Source organism: Myotis daubentonii, chromosome 6, assembly GCF_963259705.1.
Source record: "Myotis daubentonii chromosome 6, mMyoDau2.1, whole genome shotgun sequence".
Lineage (NCBI taxonomy): Eukaryota > Metazoa > Chordata > Mammalia > Chiroptera > Vespertilionidae > Myotis > Myotis daubentonii.
In genome coordinates, this window is record NC_081845.1 from 72,861,934 (window position 1) to 72,882,435 (window position 20,502).

Sequence of the window (20,502 nt, forward strand, 5' to 3'; positions counted from 1 at the left end):
AATGCTAGAACACAGAAAATGTCTTATTTTTAAACATTGCCTATCAACTTGGTTGGATTTGACAGCTTCCCAGTTGCCTGACACTGTCCCTATTATTTGCACTTATTTATTATTTTAACATAATAAAATATCTACTCAGTATCTACTGTGGGCCATGAGATTGCCCCTTTTTGGTTTATGCATCAGGAGTTATAGGGGTATCATGCAGTCATTAGTTGTTTTTCATTAATTCTATTGTTAGCAATCATCACCTTAGTTCATGCCAAGATTTTACTCTAAATCATTATCTTCCCTTTTCTGGCTAACACATCAAGTGATATCCCAACCAAAGTCATCTGAGTTCCTGCTGAGTACTTACTTCCTTGATAAATTAAGCAACTTCAATGTCTCTATGCAAAAAAATAAGAATTTCAAGTATATGCACTTTTATATCATTTTAGATCTTTGTATACAAGGTCCAGAAAGTACATGAAAAATTTCCTTTTTTTACTGTGTTTGTTAGTCTCCAAGGACCCCAGACCCCCTTTTAACTCATCAGGTCGTGTTCTTTTCTTTCTAGGACTATAATGATGAGATTCGCCAGGAACAACTACGTGAATTGTCTTACTTAAATGGCTCAGAAGACTCTGGCCGTGGCAGAGGTATTAGAGGCAGAGGGATCAGAATAGCCCCCACAACGCCTTCAAGGTACCTTGGTTTTTACTTTAAGTAACTTAGCAGCCAGTGAGGCGGGCAAGCTTTTGCTGGCTTGCTCTGTGGCATGATCACAGCAAGGAACAGGCAACAGCGACCTCAGCAGCAATAACCCCCACCTCTACAACAACAACAATGAATGCTTATAAAGTACATAAGAACTTTCAAAAATTAACTCATCGAATCTCCAAACCAAGATTAAATATTATGTACAGACGTAAATGGAGATACAGAAAGATATCAGATTTTCCCCAGGTCAGACAGGAATCACAGTTCGAGCTCTTAACAACTACCCTAAGAAAATAAGAGCAAACCTGAGTCTTTCTACTTTTTGGTTCTGTCCCTAGGATTAAGACATGCAGATGGCACACTAAATGCTTTTGAATCAGGATGACCTTGTGTAAAGAGAAAGTTACCAATGTTGCCTGTGCCTTAAGTAACCCTTGAATTAATAGTCTTGTCAGCTATGTATAGAGATAGTTGATGTTAGATAAATAGATAGATGATAGATGAATATATATATATATATATATATATATATATATATATATATATATATATATAGCCATTACAGAAAGCCAGAAGCATACTTCTTGCTTGGCAGATGGTAAGAGTATTTAAAGTTTAGTTACACTTGACTGTGCAATGTCTTTGGCCATCAGAGAGGATTTGTTTTGTAGGATTCTAAAATTGTCAAGCTTTCAACAGAAAGCATTGGTTTGCAAAGAAGTGAAGTAAAAAATACTCATAGCCTTCATACGCAGACATTGTAATTTTGTCATTCTCTCACCCTGTTATAGTTGGCCTTCAAATCTCTGAAAGACATAGATCTAGAATACTATTTCTTATATTGCATAGAAATCATCTTAAGAGAGTCTAGGATACTTTGCTGTTTCAATTTATTTGTTAATTATGCTCCAAATATTTTCAACCAGCACTGTCAAAAGACCACTATTTTAATATTTAAATCATAAATACCTCAAAACAGTTTCTTACCAGAAAAAAAAAGTTAAGAATGATAAATTTCCAAATAAAACATGAAGGCAATAACTATCTAAAGGTAAAATGTGGCAATTCTTGAAATTACATTTGACTAAAGGAAACCCTTCTGAAAATGTTCTAGAGCTTAATTTTACACTGTTATCTTTAAGAAATAAAAACAGAATTCTTAATGTTATTCAGAAACATTTGTTTATTGCTAAAAATGTGACATAATATTTTTATGGACATACTTTTTATGGAGTTAACCTCTTATTAAAACAATGTATGGTGCTAACCTCATTATGGAGGGTTGTAAAATCACATAGCAGGTACTTTCAAATGATTAAATCATATGCTTTAAATCATGAACTTATTGCTCTTATAATTCAAAAATGACAATTTATGTCTACAGAAGAGATTTTTGTTCCCATTTTATATTCCTTGAGACCATTTTAAAAAATAATACATTGACCTGTTTTTGAGATTATAAAATAATTGCATTAATAGATTTTATTTTGTTATTAATGTTGCTTAATGTAATATTACATTTGCCATATTTGAGTGAACTAAATGAGATTTTTATTTGAGTAAGATGTTGTACTAAAACTTCAATCTCTTTAATGACTTAATAAAGAATAGTGTATTATCTAGATTTTTAATTATTTTAAAGGAAAATTTTGACTGAAATGTTTAGGTTTTTAATATCCCGTATACTTACAGATCTAATACTGCATACATAAAAAGAAAAGACAATTATTTTTGAAAATTAAACCTCACTTTCAATGCCTTATTGATATCTTTAATGTATTAACATTAATGAAAGTAAATGGAGCAGAGCTCTGTTGTCTTCTATTTTAAACCACATGATGAAATGTATCTACAAATAAGGAATAAGGAAACAGCTTCTCAAATAGAAAATTATATTGATCAGAAACCCCTTCAAAACAGAAGTTAAGAGGACAGTGGGTGGGGAGTGAGGGCGGAGGGTGGGGCGGGAACTGGGAGGAGGGGAGTTATGGGGGGAAAAAAGAGGAACAAATGTAATAATCTGAACAATAAAGATTTAATTAAAACAAAACAAAACAGAAGTTAATGTTAATTTTTACATATTAATGAAATTGTGTCTTTATTAAGTTTTCAGTTACACATATTAAAAAAAGAATGGTACCTGGAATATTTTTAAACTTCTATAATAATTTGTTGAAAAATTAATTTAAAAAATTTTGTTTCAATAAACATATCTATGAAAACTAATTCTCTGATAATACATACAAACTAGAAAACAAATTCTCTGATAATACATACATAAAGAATTTATGTTTCACTAAACATAACTATGAAAACTAATATCTAATAATATATACATACTAGAAAACACATATATATTATAATAATTTCTATCATATAACTAAAGACTTAAGATATATGACATGTCTAACACCCTTCACCACTACATGCTGAGTGAGGGCAAACAGAAGAAAATGAAACATTAGGGGCAGATTTTGAAGGCTTTGTTTCCTTTAATGAGAATCAATACAGAGAACTAAAGGGGTTTATTAAAGAGGGGAGTAATCATATTTGTTTCTAAAAAAGGCTACTCAGTCATCACTGTGGGTGATGGAGAAGAGACACTGACTCATGGCAGGAAAGCCAGGGAGAAGACAGGTCCATTATCCAAAAGAGAAATGAACACCACTCAGAGGGTAGATATATAGGACTAGATTAGAGATTAGAATTTGTGGGAATTAGTGCCTAATTAGGTATTGGAGAAGAAAGAAGGCCCAAGACAAAGATAACTTTGTGATGTCTATCCCGGTTAGAGACTATTATATCATCAACTAAGATTAGGTGTGACAACCAAGTTAAATGAAGGCAATAATTATTCCTATAATTAAATCTAACTCTTTGGATGTGCTTCATGACCTTTGGCAGGTGACTTGTACTTTCCATGCCTTTGTTCTCAACTGTTAAAATAGCTTAGAAATGGCTATATAAAAAGCTTGTGAGGATTATAAATTTAGATGGTGCGTATAAGGCAGGGGTTCTCAAAGTGCCTGCACATTGGGATCACTGAGGGCTCCTGCTTCTAGATATTGTGGTTTAATTGGCCAGAGGTATGGCCCAGAATTAGGAAGTTGTCAAAGGATATCAGGTAACTTTAATGTGTAGACAAGTTAAGAACTTTCTGATGTAAAACCCATAATCTGGGAAATGGCAAGTGTTAGGAAGGAAGCAAATAGCCATCATTAGAGTTAGGGACTGCAGGGTGTACCATGAGAAAAAAAAAGGATGGAGGACAGAAGATGGGGACACCCATATTCCAAGGGGGACCCAGGAATAGAGAAGCCAGTGAAGGAGGTTAAAAAGTAAGAAAGAGGAGAGAGGAAATGTGGAGAAAAACAGAGTATTAAAGTCCAAAGAAGGCATTTTCCAGATAGAGGTCTACAGTGATAAGTACAATAGGGGAGGCGAAGTGGAAAGGGGGCTGTACACAAATTGAGTGGATTTTGAAATCAGTAGGCTATTGATGAGGTCAGTCAAGAGTATTTCCAACAGAGTGGAAAAAACAATACCTAGATGACATTTTTAAATTTTATTTTTCAATTACAGTTTACATTTAATGTTATTTTGTATTAGTTTCAGGTGTACAGCATAGTGGTTCGACAGTCATGTACTTTACAAAATGTCCTCTCCTCTGATATTTCCGGCACTCTCCTGGAACCATACATAGTTATAAAGTATTATTGGCTATATTGGCAATGCTGTACCTTACATCCACATGATTACTTTGCAGCTGCCAATTTGTACTTCTTAATCCCTTCACCCTTTTTTTTTAAATTAAAGAATGGGGATTTGAAGAATTAAAGTGGGGACATTTCAAGAAGTCAATAAAATGAGGGAAAGAATACTATAGTGTGGGTGCAGCCAAGGCCCATATCCTAAAATAGGTTATTTGAATCTTGAGTTGAATCGGAGAAGAGAGATGTGGGGTTAATACCGAGGGGAAGGACATCATGAGTCAGATTCTGGAGACAGGTTTGCTAGGGCTGTGTCTTGGAGACATTTGATGAAGGAATGGGATAAGAAATTAGATTTGATGCAAGGGTCATAAAATTTTAAAAAGATATTTTTATTGATTTCAGAGAGGAAAAAGAGAGGGGAGAGAGAGATTATGAGAGAGGACTGCTGCACCTTGCGTACCCCCTCCTTGGGTTCGAGCTGGCAACCAGGGCACATGTTCTTGACTGGAATCAAACCTGGGACCCTTCAGTCCACAGGCCAATGCTTTATCCCCTGAGCCAAACCAGCTAGGGAAAGATCATAAAAGATGAATTGTTACAGATTTAGAATCGGATTTGAATCATCAGGAAAAAAAAATCCACTTCAGGCCCAGTGAGTTATAATACTTACCTGTGATTATTCAGTGATATGCCCTGGACTTGTGAATGTAGTTTAAAGTAGGTGACATATAATTTACTAGCCCCACATGGACACTTTTAAGAGTGTTAAAATGCTAAACTGAACAGCAAGCTAACACAACAGCTGTAAATCAGAACGATACTGAGCAATCGTTGAAATATACTCACCCTGTTTATGAGGAAACATACAGATAGTTGTTCGGTCCAGTGAAGGTAATATTGGTCTTTACATGCTTCTTTATAGATGTGTTTTTATATTACCATGATAATATAGAATATGGTATTACATTATCATGATAATGTAGAACATTGCCTCCTGGGCTCTGTTGTGCTTGAAGCAGGCACCTGGCCTTCTGGGTCTTTTATATTTCAGCTTCCCCCGGTCTAGGAGCGCATTTTCTATACATTAGACTCACAATAAGTTCTCTGATAATTCCTCTATTCCTCAACTCTGTAATCTATTTTAAACTTTTAAAAGCTTTACCAGCATTCTTACTGTTCACTGGTAAAAGCTCATTTTCTGCAAGCAAGAGAGAGCCAGCTGACTGCTATTCATAGCAGAAAAGCATAACCTACATTCCCCATCTGTAGGTGCAGCCAAACCGTGTGATTGTTGACATCCCAATGATCATTATTTTTCCCAAAGCTTTAGTGTTCCTGCTGAAAGCAGTGCTTTCTGCAAGCCAGCCTTTCAGACACAATAAAAAGTGAAATAACCATGCTTCTGCCCAAAGACTTCAGACAAGCACTCCACCTTTCCAAAGGCCTCGGAATACCATAAAAATTGGCTGCATCCATTTGATCTAGGGCTTTTAGTACAAGTTACTTTTGTGCCAAGCACTGTAGTACAGAGTATTCAGTCTATTTATTTATTTTTTATTGCAGAGTCCTAATGTGTTTCACTAGCGCCATAGTTACCAGAGGAAAATAAATTGTATCAGGGACTCTACCAGTTCAGGGGATTACATGCATGACAATAAATCAGTGACAATGAGCTGTGACTTCAAGTGACCTCGAGCTTGAGCTACTATAATAAACAGAATGATATCACCATGGTTAGAGTTTCGCCTTTTATTAAGTATTAAAGTGCAGACAGATTTTTTTTTTTGGTAAATGACAACATTGCACATCACTGTCAATAAACTCCAGCATGGAGGGGACATTGACATTTAGCAGCTCAGTTTCCTACATGGTCCAGTGTGTCATAGATAAGACAATGCTCTCATTTGGGTCTTCATGGTAAGTTTGGAATAAAAAATGAGAGTGGGTTGGTTTTTGTTTGTTTATTTGGTTTTAGAAAAGAAAATATCAAAGTATTTAACATGGTTTTCATAACTAAGTCATCACCAGTCTTTAAAAAATTTATTTACCAGTATTTACTGTGTAGATCAAAGTAGTTACATTCTGAAGAATCAATTACACACACACACACACACACACACACACACACATACACACACACACACGCCTGTGGTGATAAATGTGGTTTCTTCCCCTTGTGTGGAGGCTATGAAAGGAGCACTTTATCTGTGTTAGTCCCTTTCTCTCATCATGTGTTTCCCATCTGAGCATGTCCTGTTTTCCCTAGGAGTCGTGGGGGTGCCATTCCTCCTCCCTTACCACCTGGACGAGGTGTTCTCACTCCTCGAGGGACCACTGTGACCCGTGGAGCTCTTCCAGTGCCCCCTGTAGCCAGAGGTGTCCCTACCCCACGAGCTCGGGGGACACCAACAGTGCCAGGATACCGGGCACCCCCTCCTCCAGCCCACGAGGCGTATGAAGAATATGTAAGTACCCTCGGCAAGTCGGTTGTTAGGAAGATTTTAATGAATTAACAAGCTAAGCCTCAAAGACTTATATACTATGAATATAGCAGATGATGTTTGTTGCAGAAAGTGAATGTCATTTGCATCAGAATTTAAACAGTGCACGTAAACGGTAGTATTTTGAGAAAGGCTTTCATTTCACAAGGTACCATGATTGTTGTTAGTGCCAGTTAAATAGCTTACATTTTAAGAATCAAACTATCCTGAAGTTTTCTCATCTCTATAAGACTCCATCAGTTTCCAAATGGAAATAATTGTGGACCTAATGTGAATCGTCATATATTCAGATGCTTCTCCTGGGATATGATGAAGGTCAGCATAAAACGCTCAGCAATATTTGACGAGTATAATGTGATTATATTATAAACTTTGGTAATAACGTATAACCATGCGACTGTTCTTTTGTTTAAATATCCTTACTTTCTCTTTCACTATATGAAAGACATAGGATTGGCAGATATGAAGAATTTTAAAAAAATATAGAATGAACAAAAGAAATGCAGCATCTATAAATATCTCCCTCTCTTCCCACCCACTGTATCCTTAATACACCCTTTGACCATTCAACTAGGCTTCTAGTATTCCATGGGTCACATTGTATTCTAGTCCTGTATCCACTCCCCCTACCTGATAGTGAAAATTTTAAAACAATTTCCTATTCACTTCTGTGATTAAAATAAGTCCATTGTAAATGTTAAATTGAATTGACGCAAGCCAGATCATAATTCTGTGAAACAGATTCATTTTGCCATTAACCTCTTCAGTGTTCTCATTTCCTAATCTGGGTGTTTGTTTCATTCAACCACCCACAGACACGCTGTCCTCTTAAATGTCCTCTGTAAATGATTACTTATTAAATATAAACTCATCAAGGACACTTACTGTCACATGCTGGGTACTCAAAACAAATTTTCTATGGATTCGTTAATAACCAAGTAAAACTTAATCCTACACTCAAGTGAACATGGTTGATAGGTATCAATAAGAATATATTAATGCTTAGAGTATATTAATTTTTAGGAATAATGTTACTGCTTAAATAGGAAACACTGACTAGTCTCTGCAAGAGTGATGAAAATTTATTGTTATAAATCCATTTCTACTGGAAAAAGGGAAATGTGTTCATCTAAAGCAAGGATGGGGAACCTTTTTTCTGCCAAGAGCTATTTGGATTTTTATAACATCATTCTCGGGCCATACAAAATTATCAACTTAAAAATTAGCGTGCTACACTCTCGCCAGTTTGGCTCAGTGGATAGAGCGTCAGACTGTGGACTGAAGGTTCCCAGGTTTTATTCTGGTCAAGAACTGGTACCTTGGTTTCAGGCTCAATCCCCAGCCCTGGTCAGAGTATGTAGAAGGCAACCAATTGATGTGTCTCTCTCATACTGATAGTTCGCTCTCTCTGTCTCTTCCCCTCCTTTCCACTCTCTCTAAAAATTAATGGAAAACTATTTTTGGGTGAGGATTAATGAAAAAGAATAAAAAAATTAGCCTGCTATATTTGATCCAACGTTTAATTAACTCACCCCTAATGCCTCGGCAGGGCCAGACCACATGGTTTCTCAGGCCTGATGCAGACCCACGGCTGGATGTTCTCCCCCCCCCCACCCCCCCGATCTAAAGTATCTTTTCTATAACATCAGGTCTCAGTATTTAAAATTTTAGACAATCTGGAAATTTAAAAATCAGAAGCAAAAAGCATTTTCTACCCTAAAACCAGCCCTCAGGCCAGGAAAAACAGAGCTGAATCTTGGTTCTGCCCTCTCTTCCCTGAGACATAGGATGTACGAAGTGAGTACTTGCTAAATGAATGAATTAAAATCCACAAAGGGCATGATGAGATAGTTTTTAATCTCTGAAGAATGTTTTCCACTCTACCATCTCTATGTACATTGCCACCATGGCATTTCCCCCTTCTAAATAGAGCATTCAACAGTTATGTCTTTATTTCAAAAATTAAAAGAGAGAAAAGCAGTTTCCTAGTGGTCAGCAGTGTTATTAATCAGAAAATTTACATGGCATACACAGGGCACCATGAAAGAGAACAAGATTGGCAAAACATTATAGCCTTTCACATGCATTCCAGTTTACAGTGAAGAAATCATTGGAATACAAAGTAAATAAGAGCAAGCTAAAAAAACATCAAGAGTTTGTAGAAATGTGGATGGAAAAGGTTATATTCTGACAGGAGAAATCTAGGAGGAGGGTAGCTCTTAAAGAAAATCAAAGAAATTATGTAAAGTCATGTAATCTGATTTTTTTAACTTAGATTTTAAAGTATCTATTCCCTTGCCTTCGTTCACTCAATCATTTCTAAGCCCATATCTTATTTCAGACACTGTTCTGAAGGTCCTGGAGATATAGTTGTGAACAAAGACCAAACATCTGCTTTTGTAAAGCTTACATTTAGTTCTCGTCACCTACAGATACTGACTGGCTGTCTGTCTCTCAATCTAATCTAGATCCCCCAGGTGGCAGAATCCTATTGTCAGGTGTCTCACACTAGTGAATCAGCTGTGACAATAGGTGGAAAGTTTCTGGAAATTATGCCTGGAATCTATCACTCATCAGCCACCAGTGAAGAGGGTAGGAGAAGGGTGAAGTTCACAAAATATAAGCATGGTTATTGGGGACCTAACCCCAAGGCTAACAGGGGGGAACACTATTTTCCAGAGGAGAAAATATTATGAATTTGGCAGGTATCCCAAAATAAATCTATGATAATTACTGTTGATAACAGGAAAAAGTAGATAACCGTTTTTGTAAAAACTCTTTTTTGCTATATTTTTAAAACCTGTCATATGTTATATTTTAATTCTTTTTCTATAAACCATTCAATGAGTACATACAACATTTAATGCATGGCTGGTAAGCTGCTTACAACAACCTCAGAAGTCTCAGTACCAAGCCCTGATTAACACTCAAGAGCTTCTACTCTGTGCTAATTTTAAACTATTGATTTCTCTGTAAGGGTAGGAAAAACAAAGTTTAAGTGTCTTGGTATCAAAATAATAGCACCATGCTGAGTTGGTGGTGAAAATCTCTAGGAGTTCTTAACTTTCAAATAAAATTTCTTAGAAAAGGTTTCCCTTTATTATAGATGACACCACAAGCCAATTCACTCTTCTTACTTTTCCTTCTCCCCTGCTGAGTCTGAACATTAAGCTTCTGACCACATAGAATGTATATAGGTGATCAAATCCATTCCTTGTAGCTTGCCTGACAAGAAACAGCTTACTGTAAGTGAGATTGCTGTTTACAACCATCATTAGTGTTAACTTCAGTCTTTTAAAAAATGGGGATTTTAGTTTGATACACATCCTAATCCAGACTTAAAGATTTTAAAGCTTCTTTTCATTCACCTTCTGCTAAGAAGAGTTCCTTTACATTTTACAGGTTCATCACCACGATTGAAGTAGATTTAGAGAATTGAAAAGTACATTTCAAAAAAACATACCCACACAACAAAATTTGAAGCTGATTAGCTCTACAATGGATAATATGTTCAGTGAGAGACAACTAAAACTTCATCTTTTGAATACTTACTAGGTTCTGGTCACTGAATATTAATTCACTAGGTTTCGTGATATCATGGACTATCTAGTAGATGGGGAAACTGAGCCTTGGAATTGAGGATGGCATCCAGTTTTCTGTTTCCAAAACTTCTGTGTCTGTCACATCAAAGTATTCTACAGTCTTATCTCACGGAGAACCGACACGTACCCACAGGTCTGTGTCCTCCATACTTTGCATCCAGACCACAGGTCAGTGTTTGAATCCCCTTAGTGATTTGTAGGACATACCCCAGCCCCAACATGAACACCTCCAACCATGGACAGCTCAATTCCTGCAGAAACTAAGCACTGGAAACATGAAAACTGTGGCCAAAGAGACCTAACGAGACGCTGTCTCTACTCTCAAAAGCATGCCATCTAGTGGGAGAGACTAAGGTTAGTCTAACTTTCAACATACAATGTGTAATTGCTGTGCAGGGCTCTTATCTTACTCTACCCTCTAGTAGAAGTAATTTTTGTTATCGCCTCCCACTTACAAGATTAAACATGCAGAAAGCATTTCTTAAATGTATGTCATTGTTGTAGTTCTAAGTGCTTGGTAATAGCCATTGAATTGAACCTATTTATGATATTGTTAGAAAGACGTTATATATACATATATATAGTGAATATGTATATTCATATACATACAAATACATATTTTATAAAAATAGTAAATGAATGAAAGTATAACATAGCATATATTAAGTGCCAAAGAGAGACTACAGGGTTGGGTAAAAGTAGGTTTACTGTTGTTAGTATGGAAAATAATACAATCATTAATAAATAATAATACAAGAATAAACTCTTTTACATACTCACAACTGTAGCCTACTTTTGCTACACCTTGTATATCTGCTCCTAAAGGGAATTATCACTATGGCTATGGGTGTTTTAAAAAACCTCTAAGAGGGTAAGGAAAAGAATAATAGAAATCTAAGATGAATAATTATAACTCTGAGAAGTAGAGAGAAGAGACAGGAAGTTCCATGCACAAAATAATAATAATAATAATAATAATAATAATAATAATAATAGTAATAATAATAATAATAGTAAAGGCAAGAAAAAGGACCGTTCAAAGCAAATCTAAAGAATCTGTATTTGGGAGACAAAGTTCATTTAAGATAGCAGGAGGAGTAATATTAGAGTTACAGGGGACCTCAATTGCTGACATTATAACTTCTCTTATTGCAATAAAAGGTCACCTGAAGGTTCTTGAGTGGAGGGTAAACTAAGGTTTTAGGGAAATTTATAATTCTCAGTTGTTTAGGGTGAACTGGAGACTAGAGTGAAGAAGGGATAAAAGATTTAGGGGATGAACAAGAATGAGACTCACTGAGATGTGGCCTTGGCTCTGAGCATTGGAATGGATTGAAAATATCAAGGTGAAGGATGGTACTGAAAATGGAAACAAATGGGTTTAATGGCAAGTGGATGTGGGGGAAAATAAAAATCAATCAGTTCAAATGTGTTAGTGTATGAGAGTGGGGAGACAGAAGCAGGGCTGTGGTGGGAAGGGGTGGGCAGTAAAGGACTGACCTGGAAGCAAAAGAATCTCCTTTCAAAGACTCAGAGGATCATGCCTCTAGTTGCAAAGTAAGGTATTTTACCTGCCTTCAGTTGAGATCATTTCCCCAGCAGTCACACTTCCCCTTGGGTCAGGTGGGGTTAGAGTGGGCAAGACTATTTGTGAGATTGTCCTAACTGAAGTTTGTGTTGGAGATTCACTTAGTTTGCACTTAGTGGAATATTTTTATTTGTATAAATCAGGTGTTCCTAACACTCTGTTATAGAAATGATTCCAGGGATACAGTTGCGAGTATTCATGGATACAAGTTTTCATGGACCAAGGTCAGACTATTTGATGCTTAACTGCAGCACTAATGCAGAAAGTTGTGTTTAGTGATGGAGAAACAAGTTTTGAACCGTATTGGGCCAGATTTGTTCTGCATAAACCTCTTCCATATCATTCAGCTCAACTATGAAAAAACTTGATAGAATTTTACCTGATTTTGACAATCATCGTAATAGTCTATAACAACCAATTAATAACTTGTGAAACTGAAGCTTTTCAAAAATTTATTAAAAAATACCAAACTTTTCTATCAATCATTCTAGAGGGGGGGAAAGAATTTGAATTTTCGCCCTGGTGGTTTGGCTCAGTAGATAGAGCATCGGCCTGTGGACTGAAGGGTCCCAGGTTCGATTCCGGTCAAGGGCACATGCTCTGGTTGCGAGCTCTATCCCCATTAGGGGATGTGCAGGAGGCAGCCGATCAAGGGTTCTCTCATCATTGATGTTTCTCTCTCTCTCTCCCTCCCTCTCCCTTCTGCTCTGAAATCAAAAAAAATATATATTTAAAAAAAAGAACTTGAATTTTCTGTCCTCACTTTAGAAAATAATTATAATTTTAGAAGGTGATCAAAAAAATAATTGTTCCAAAATGTGGAAAAATAGTATAGGGGTATATCAAGTAGTTAGTTAATAAAAAGACTATGTTACTTTCAGGATTTTGTAAGATTTCATCTTTTTAAGTTTTTCAATATATTCACTTTCATGCTTAATTTGTATTCATAATTTTGTAAAATTTTTCTAATAGAATGCATACTTGTATAATCTTCAGGATCCACAAACTGTGGATCTGCCACCCCCTCTCCTAGAAAAAAAAACACAACAGTGTCAATGTTTATAGGGGAGTATATATGGAGGCTGGAGGAGGGGGTGGGTATTGTTTAAAGAAAATATTGACTATGTAATCTTAGTTTCTTTCTAGTACTGAAAGTCTGTCTGCACTGTTGTGCTTAGCTGTAACCATGTTAGCATCATTAATAAGTAAAAGTTGATGCTGTCTTTTTAACAAATGTTGAATGGAAAAATTAAATGTGCAGATAAAGGCACATAACATCTGCAAGTGTCCATCAGAATGTCACACCCTGACATAAATTGACAATATATTGACAATATAAATATTTGCTTCAATGCTCTCTTATTGTTTATATGTTGGTGTAGCATGAAAAAAATAAAACAATAACAAAAACCCCTGAGGTGCAAAAATAATTTCTAGTTTCCAAAGACATAGATCCAATTTATTTTTAAATTACCTCATATTTTCTCCAATGATTAATACTCCGATATTAAAGAGTTGTATGGGGCATAGCAAAGCAAGAAGAGACATGAATTCAATGCTACATAAGAAATTTTGGCCAAGTATAATCAATCATGTTAACCTAATTTATAATACTCGTTTTGACAAAGTTTTGAGGAGCTTTTCTCTCCATCAGTCTTAAGTAAGCCTATTGGCATTCCAGCCCATCTTATCATCTAATTCTGACTCTGAGGCATCCTTCCAGTAGCAATGAGAAAACTAGAAAAATTCACTGGTAAATCAATAGTCCTTAAAATTCCATAAATGAGTTCAGGTTGCCAACCTTCAATTTCATGTATATGGGACATTTTTTTTGACAGGAGAGGGAAATAAGTATTTAATGATAATTGAAATCAATTCTTGTGCCATTTTTGTGGAAGGAAGGATTATGAGCCTGATCTCTAATGCATTTTTGGGGGAGCCACATGTTGTGGTTTTCTGTGTAATAGCCAAGAGCCTTCCCTCGACGAAGGGAAACTTTTATTAGAGTTTCAAGATTGGATATTTGTATTGCATTATACAATTTTGTTTGAGTTTCATGCTCTCTTCTCCTCTCAGTAGATAGTAATTTACCAGAATGTATCTTAAGGTTTTGTGTTTTGAAATGTAACTAATATCTAAAATAACCAAAACATGTGAGGTTAATGAATTTTTTTTAAAATGAGAGAATGGGCATAATACTACTGTGGTCCAACTCTCCATAGAATGACAGTAGTATTTATTTTTTAAATATATTTTTATTGATTTCAGACGAGAGAGGGAGAGAGATATAGAAACATCGATGATAAGAGAGATTCATCGATTAGCTGCCTCCTGCATGCCTTCCCCTCCCCGCACTGGGGACCGAGGCCACAACTCGGGCATGTGCCTTTGCCTGGAATCGAACCTGGGACCTTTCAGTTCGCTGGTGGAGCTCTATCCACTGAGCAAAACCGGCTCAGGCTGATAGTGATATTTAAATGCTATTAAAATATTAAATGATTGCCCCCCCCCAATATAAGATGCTATCTTTTAATATCGTGTGCCTTCTGAAGTTGAAGCTTAAATAAAACATCCTTCTTCTTCCATTATGTCTTAGATATTTTAGTTATCTTAGAACAGATGCAGATTCTTTTATTGGCCACAGCACTCAGGATTGTAGCCAAACCTGTGTCTTATAATTACGTGATGACTAATGTCTTTTGTAACACTTACAGGATGAAAATGGGTTTCCTCTCTGTACCTTTTGGAGATGACTGTTAGCTGATGGAAAATGTTACCAAGCATTTTAGAGTTCCTCCAGGAGCGGCTGGGGAGAAGGACGGCATGATGATTTTGCAGCATCTGCTGCAGACATGGGGGGAGAGTGGTGGCAAAGATGCCAGAAATAGCTACCGCAGCCTTAGGGAACCTCCATTCTTTCGTTGTTAACGTTATAAATGTATTTCAGGTTATATTATCGTTTATCTGTTGTTCATACACGTGGCCTAAGGATTAGTAATGAAAGTGAGTTGGGCCTTTATTTTTACAAGAATGTTATTACAAAGCTTTGCTGGTACAAATTAAGACTTTACATCTGAGTTGACTGATTTTAATGAATGTATCCCAACTGAAAAGTTTAGACCCTGTACAGGGTGACAAGTCATACCCAGGAATCCTAAAATTTATTTTTTTATTTTTATTTTGTTGTTTAAAAACCATTATTCTTCATGTTTTTATCAACTCCACCCTTATAATTTTCTGGAAGGAAAACGTAAATACAACTCGCCTCGCTAGTTAGCTTGTCAGTGGCTTTTGCAGACAAACAAGTAGGAATGGTGAAGTAGGATTGAGTTCTTGTCTACATGTTGGCCCTCTTCCATTATGGATGGATTCCTCACTCAGTAGAAAACAATGGCTGCTAACTCTTTCCATCAGCCACAGATATTTGTGGGTATTTTTGTTCGTTTGTTTGTTTTTGTGATATCATATGAGCTAAAGCTTTTTCCTAGGAAGTTACAGTTACAAATGTTTTTTGCAGTAGTTTTTTAATCATCTCAATGTTTGAATTAAGACAATTTCTCCTGCCCTGACCAGTTTGGCTCTGTGGCTAGAGCGTCGGCCTGTGGACTGAGGAGTCCCGGGTTCGATTCTGGTCAGGGGCATGTGCCTTGGTTGTGGTGGGTGTGCAGGAGGCAGCTGATGGATGTTTCTCTCTCATGGATATTTCTGGCTCTCTGTCCCTCTCCCTTCCTCTCTGTAAAAAATCAATAAAATATATTTTTTAAAAAAAGACAATTTCTCCCTATAATTGAGGATGGAAAACTGTACTTTCCCTTTATATGAAACCATATTATTACTCAACTAGAGGCCCGGTGCATGACATTCATGCACTGGAGTGGGGAGGGTCCCTCAACCCAGCCTGCACCTTCTCGCAGTCTGGGACCCTGTGGGGGATGTCCGCCTCCTGGCTTAGGCCTGCTCCCTGGGGCTGGCCTAAGCCAGCAGGTGGACATCCCTCAAGGGGTCCTTAGTGCTGCTTCAGAGGTGGGAGAGGCTCCCGCCACCACTGCTGCGGTTGCCAGCCCTGAGCCTGGCTTCTGGCTGAGTGGCGCTTCCCCTGTGGGAGTGCATTGACCATCAGGGGACAGCTCCTGTATTGAGTCTCTGCCCTCTGGTGGTCAGTGCATGTCATAGTGACCGGTCGTTCTGCCGTTTGGTAGATTTGTATATTAGGGTTTTATTATATAGGATTTGGCAGTGGAGGAACACAGGACTCACCCTTATTTAACCCACTCTGCCTTGTATTTCTTAGAGGCAAACTAGAGAATATACCAAAAGCAGGCTTTTGATTTCTTCACATTCCTTCATGTTTTTACATTCATTCTTCTGCAGAACCTCTGACTTATACACATTCTTGTAAAGTGAGTTGCTCCCTGTGTTGCACCATCATGGATACTAGCAGAATTGGACAGCTGCAGATGCAACTAGTGTGCATGCTGGGTAGAAGGGTTAGGATGCTGGAGGTGACCAATTTGTTTTTCTCAGGTGGTCTTTTCTTGCTTCTTCTCTATCTCTATGAAATCCTGAGATCTTTTCTGTTTGTTTGTCTTTTCTTTTTTTTCTGTTCTTGGTGTAAGAAAAAATTTAAAATGACAAACTCACAAAATATGAATCATGGGGGTTGTGTAACAGAGAGAGTGAGAGAGGTTTTGCTTTTGCTATTCTTGCTGTTCTTCCCTGCTGCTGCAGCACTAGATGTGACTACTTGAAAATAAAAGCGAATGCCCTTTGCTATAATTTCAGCCCATGTTGTAGTTTCTAGTGATCAACGATACTGCAATATTTTTTTATTAAATAATACAGCTTGAATTTATGCCTTTGCAGAATAGTAAATAGTAAACCAGCCAGAATGGTAACTGCTACCCACCACTGATCTATTCAGCTGGTCTGCACCAGAACGGGTCACCAGTTGGTATCCATTCTGCTTGACCAGACTTCAGATCTGATTGGTTGGGGCCTGAGCCATTCTGGCCGTGAAATGTTGTGCCACCTCCATACTGGTGAATTCTAGTAGAAATACAGTATAAGAGATTTTCACAAATAGACAAGTCCACCAAGCTTAGCGATTAGGAAGATTCCTTAGCCAAGCCATTGGGCACTTGTCCATGACAGATGGTTGCCCTGCACCAAAACCTCTTTTACAGCTGATGGCACGTGTGACTTCAGGATTCCCAGTACTGCCTGTCGTGCTGAAATTCATCACAGTCTCTTTACTGGTTTCCCCGTGTACCCCACATCTGTAGAGAGAGTTGCATATAACCCAGTGCACCTCACCTATGACACTTCATCATTTCTATAGAGTATCTTGAATGCAAAACACCATAAAGCACTTTGGGATGTCATAAAGGGCTTAACATTATTTTAATGTTAAAGAAATGAAGGTTCAGAGAATGATGACTAAACCTAAGTCACACACCTGGTAATGCTCATAGGTCTCCTGATATTCCCTATAATGCTTTTTAAAATGGCTATTAAAAGAGAGGGGGGGAAAGTACAAATGTATTCACCCATGTGTTTTCCAAGTAACTAGATTAACCATTTGACACCATGTTGAACTGAGTTTCAGCTTTTCTAAAATTTACAGGAAGTAGACAAAGAGGATGACATAGAAAAATGTTTGAGCCTTCATCTTCAGCAGATCTGGCAGTGAGGTCCATGGGTTCCAAATTTCTCTTGTTATGGTGTCTTCTCTCATAAGAAGTCTGAAGGTCTTGGGGGCGCTTGCACACACACACACACACACACACACTTTTTTTTTTTTAGTTACACTCTTATTAAGGAAACAAATAAATGCCAAAAGCAAAATAGAAATGGGAATATAGTTTACTTTAATGTAGCTAGCACAATCTGGATGTAGGAAAAGGTTTCAAGAGGTTTTTTGGGGGATTTAGTAGGTAAAAGAATACTTACTCACTAAGTAGGAAGTGATATCTTCTATCTTTGAAGCCAGATTTTCAGCAAACATATCTTTTTGGTTGTACATTCCAAATATAAGTTAAAGCATTTTAAGCAATGCATTATATACAGAACAGAATTATACATATAACAGTCTAAATGCAGTGAAACAAAAATATTTTTACTTCAATCTGTCTCATTTAAGATTTTCTTTTACGTAAGAAAATATACTCTTAAAATTTAGACAAGTAGTTTTCATTTGTGACTTAAGCACCTACTGTCATCCAAAATAAATCTACCAAATTCCCTTCCTCCCAGAAAATAATCTCCATGAAAATTTCTTCCCAAACTAACAAGATTTATCCAGCTATAGTCCCCTTTTTTTCTATTCTAAGCTCTTTGCAAGGCTACCCTAACACCCCATTTTCAGCTTTCATCTCCAAAACTGTCTTAAACCTTGACTCTCTGATTGACATATTGTTTGAGAGTTTCCAATTTTTTGTGGACCTTTTATTTAAATAGTATATCGTTTCTTACTCCCATGCACCTGTACCAGTCATCAAAGTCTTCCAAGTTAGGATTCCTCCTGATTTGTCTATTTCTGTTTAGTTGAACTTTAAAAATCCAAAAGTCACCTTTAGCTTCTTTCGTTGCCTTGATGCAAATGCTAAATTATGATTAGTTTTCCTAACATCATTAATCTCTCCCTGTTGACCAGACTATAAAATCCCAACTTCTTAATTTTAATACATAATATTATGAGGTGATGAAAATAATTACTTTAGTTTTATGAGCTTACTTATTTAACTGTGTTTCATTTTCAAATGAGAGTTGACCAAGAATAAACATAAAATGAATGATCAAGCAAGAGAAAAAAATCCTAAATTTATATATATCAACAAAGTTAGCAGCAACTTTATAATTCTTAGTATGTTAAAATATATTATGCTATTTGATTCAATTCAACTTGACATTTACTTGAATGCACATTCTATATTATGCTAATTTCACAGGAAGAAACAATAAGAGATTAAAAAAAGGTGGTCACCTTTAATAGATGTTCATTGTATGTTAGGGCTTTAATATACATAATCTCATAATAATAATAATGGGTAAGTTACATAATCCTTGTTTCCCATTAAGGAATTTGGGGATCAAAAAATTACATAAAAGTATTGGTAACCTGTATGATAGCAGAGACAGACAGGTCTGTCCTCAAAATTAACAGCTTGTTAGATTCACACATGTAAAAGGAAAATTTCCTGGCTTTAAAGGGGTAACAGATAGCTCACCTAGATTAAAAAAAAAAAACTCACAAGGTCAGTGCAGTGTATAATTTGTGAGGGTGGGCTGAAAACTTTATTTTTAGATAAATGCTGATGTTTTCCTGACCTACCTCACAGACTGGGTATAAAATAGTTATGACACCTGCTGGAAATCCTGTTGAACTAAATGTGTCTGTAAAACTTTTTATTTGCTTTGCTTCCACTCAGAAAGTTTGAAGAACTGATTAGTTCCACTGCTATCTATTTGATATTGTGCACATATAGAAACTTAGTGGGAAAGCAACCAGTAATCTTGATCTTTATAGTGGTCAGACTGAAGCAGTTAGATGCACCCTGAAGTTCTTTGGAAATCTAGAATATTAAAAGTAGTCGCCATAACCGGTTTGGCTCAGTGGATAGAACGTCGGCCTGCGGACTGAAGGTCCTAGGTTCGATTCCGGTCAAGGGCATGTACCTTGATTGTGGGCATATCCCCAGTAGGAGGTGTGCAGGATGCAGCTGATTGATGTTTCTCTCTTATAGATGTTTCTAGCTCTCTATCTCTCTCCCTTCCTCTCTGTAAAAAATTAATAAAATATATTTAAAAAAAATAAATAAAAGTAGCCAAAGAATCCAACAATGGTAATAATAATAATGATACTGATAATAGAAGCAACGGATATAATTCAGTACTTATTATAAGCTGGACACTATGAAAAGTGCTTTACCTTTAGTGTTTAATTTTTACAACAACTATTATGGTGATACTAGTGTCCCGGTGCACAGATTCATGAACATTGAAAGGAAATTAATTAGAAGAAATATTTTAATATCACTATTTGCCCTTTCCCTATAATAGAAGTGTCAACCAAATTCACGATCAACAATGAAAGATCGAAACACATGCCTGTGATTGGCACCAGCAAGAGCTTTATATGTATCATGCATGTGCAAGTCAACTTAGCCTTTTATATATATGTATAGAATAAACTTGCTTAATTATACCTGTTTTCTGATTTAGCTAAACTTTTTCCAGCCCAGTGAAGCACCCCAAGTTCTCTTTCAGTTGTCAGTAACACAATAGTAAATATCAAAATGAAGCAGATTATTATTGTAGATTATGTAGGGAGAACAAAGGGTAAAATATTTAACTGTAGCAGTGTTTGACTATATTCTGCACAGTGAGAAAACTGAAGT

General features: G+C 36.5%; 1 protein-coding gene across 1 annotated transcript in view; it reads left to right on the plus strand.

The window, feature by feature from the left end:
• The window catches only part of KHDRBS2 (KH RNA binding domain containing, signal transduction associated 2), a 503,504-nt gene that overhangs the window by 325,257 nt on the left and 157,745 nt on the right, over positions 1–20,502 (plus strand). The window contains exons 5-6 of the mRNA XM_059701296.1: positions 560–687; positions 6,682–6,880. Of these exons, the coding sequence (XP_059557279.1) occupies positions 560–687; positions 6,682–6,880 (327 nt within the window). The remainder of the gene's footprint in view (positions 1–559; positions 688–6,681; positions 6,881–20,502) is intronic.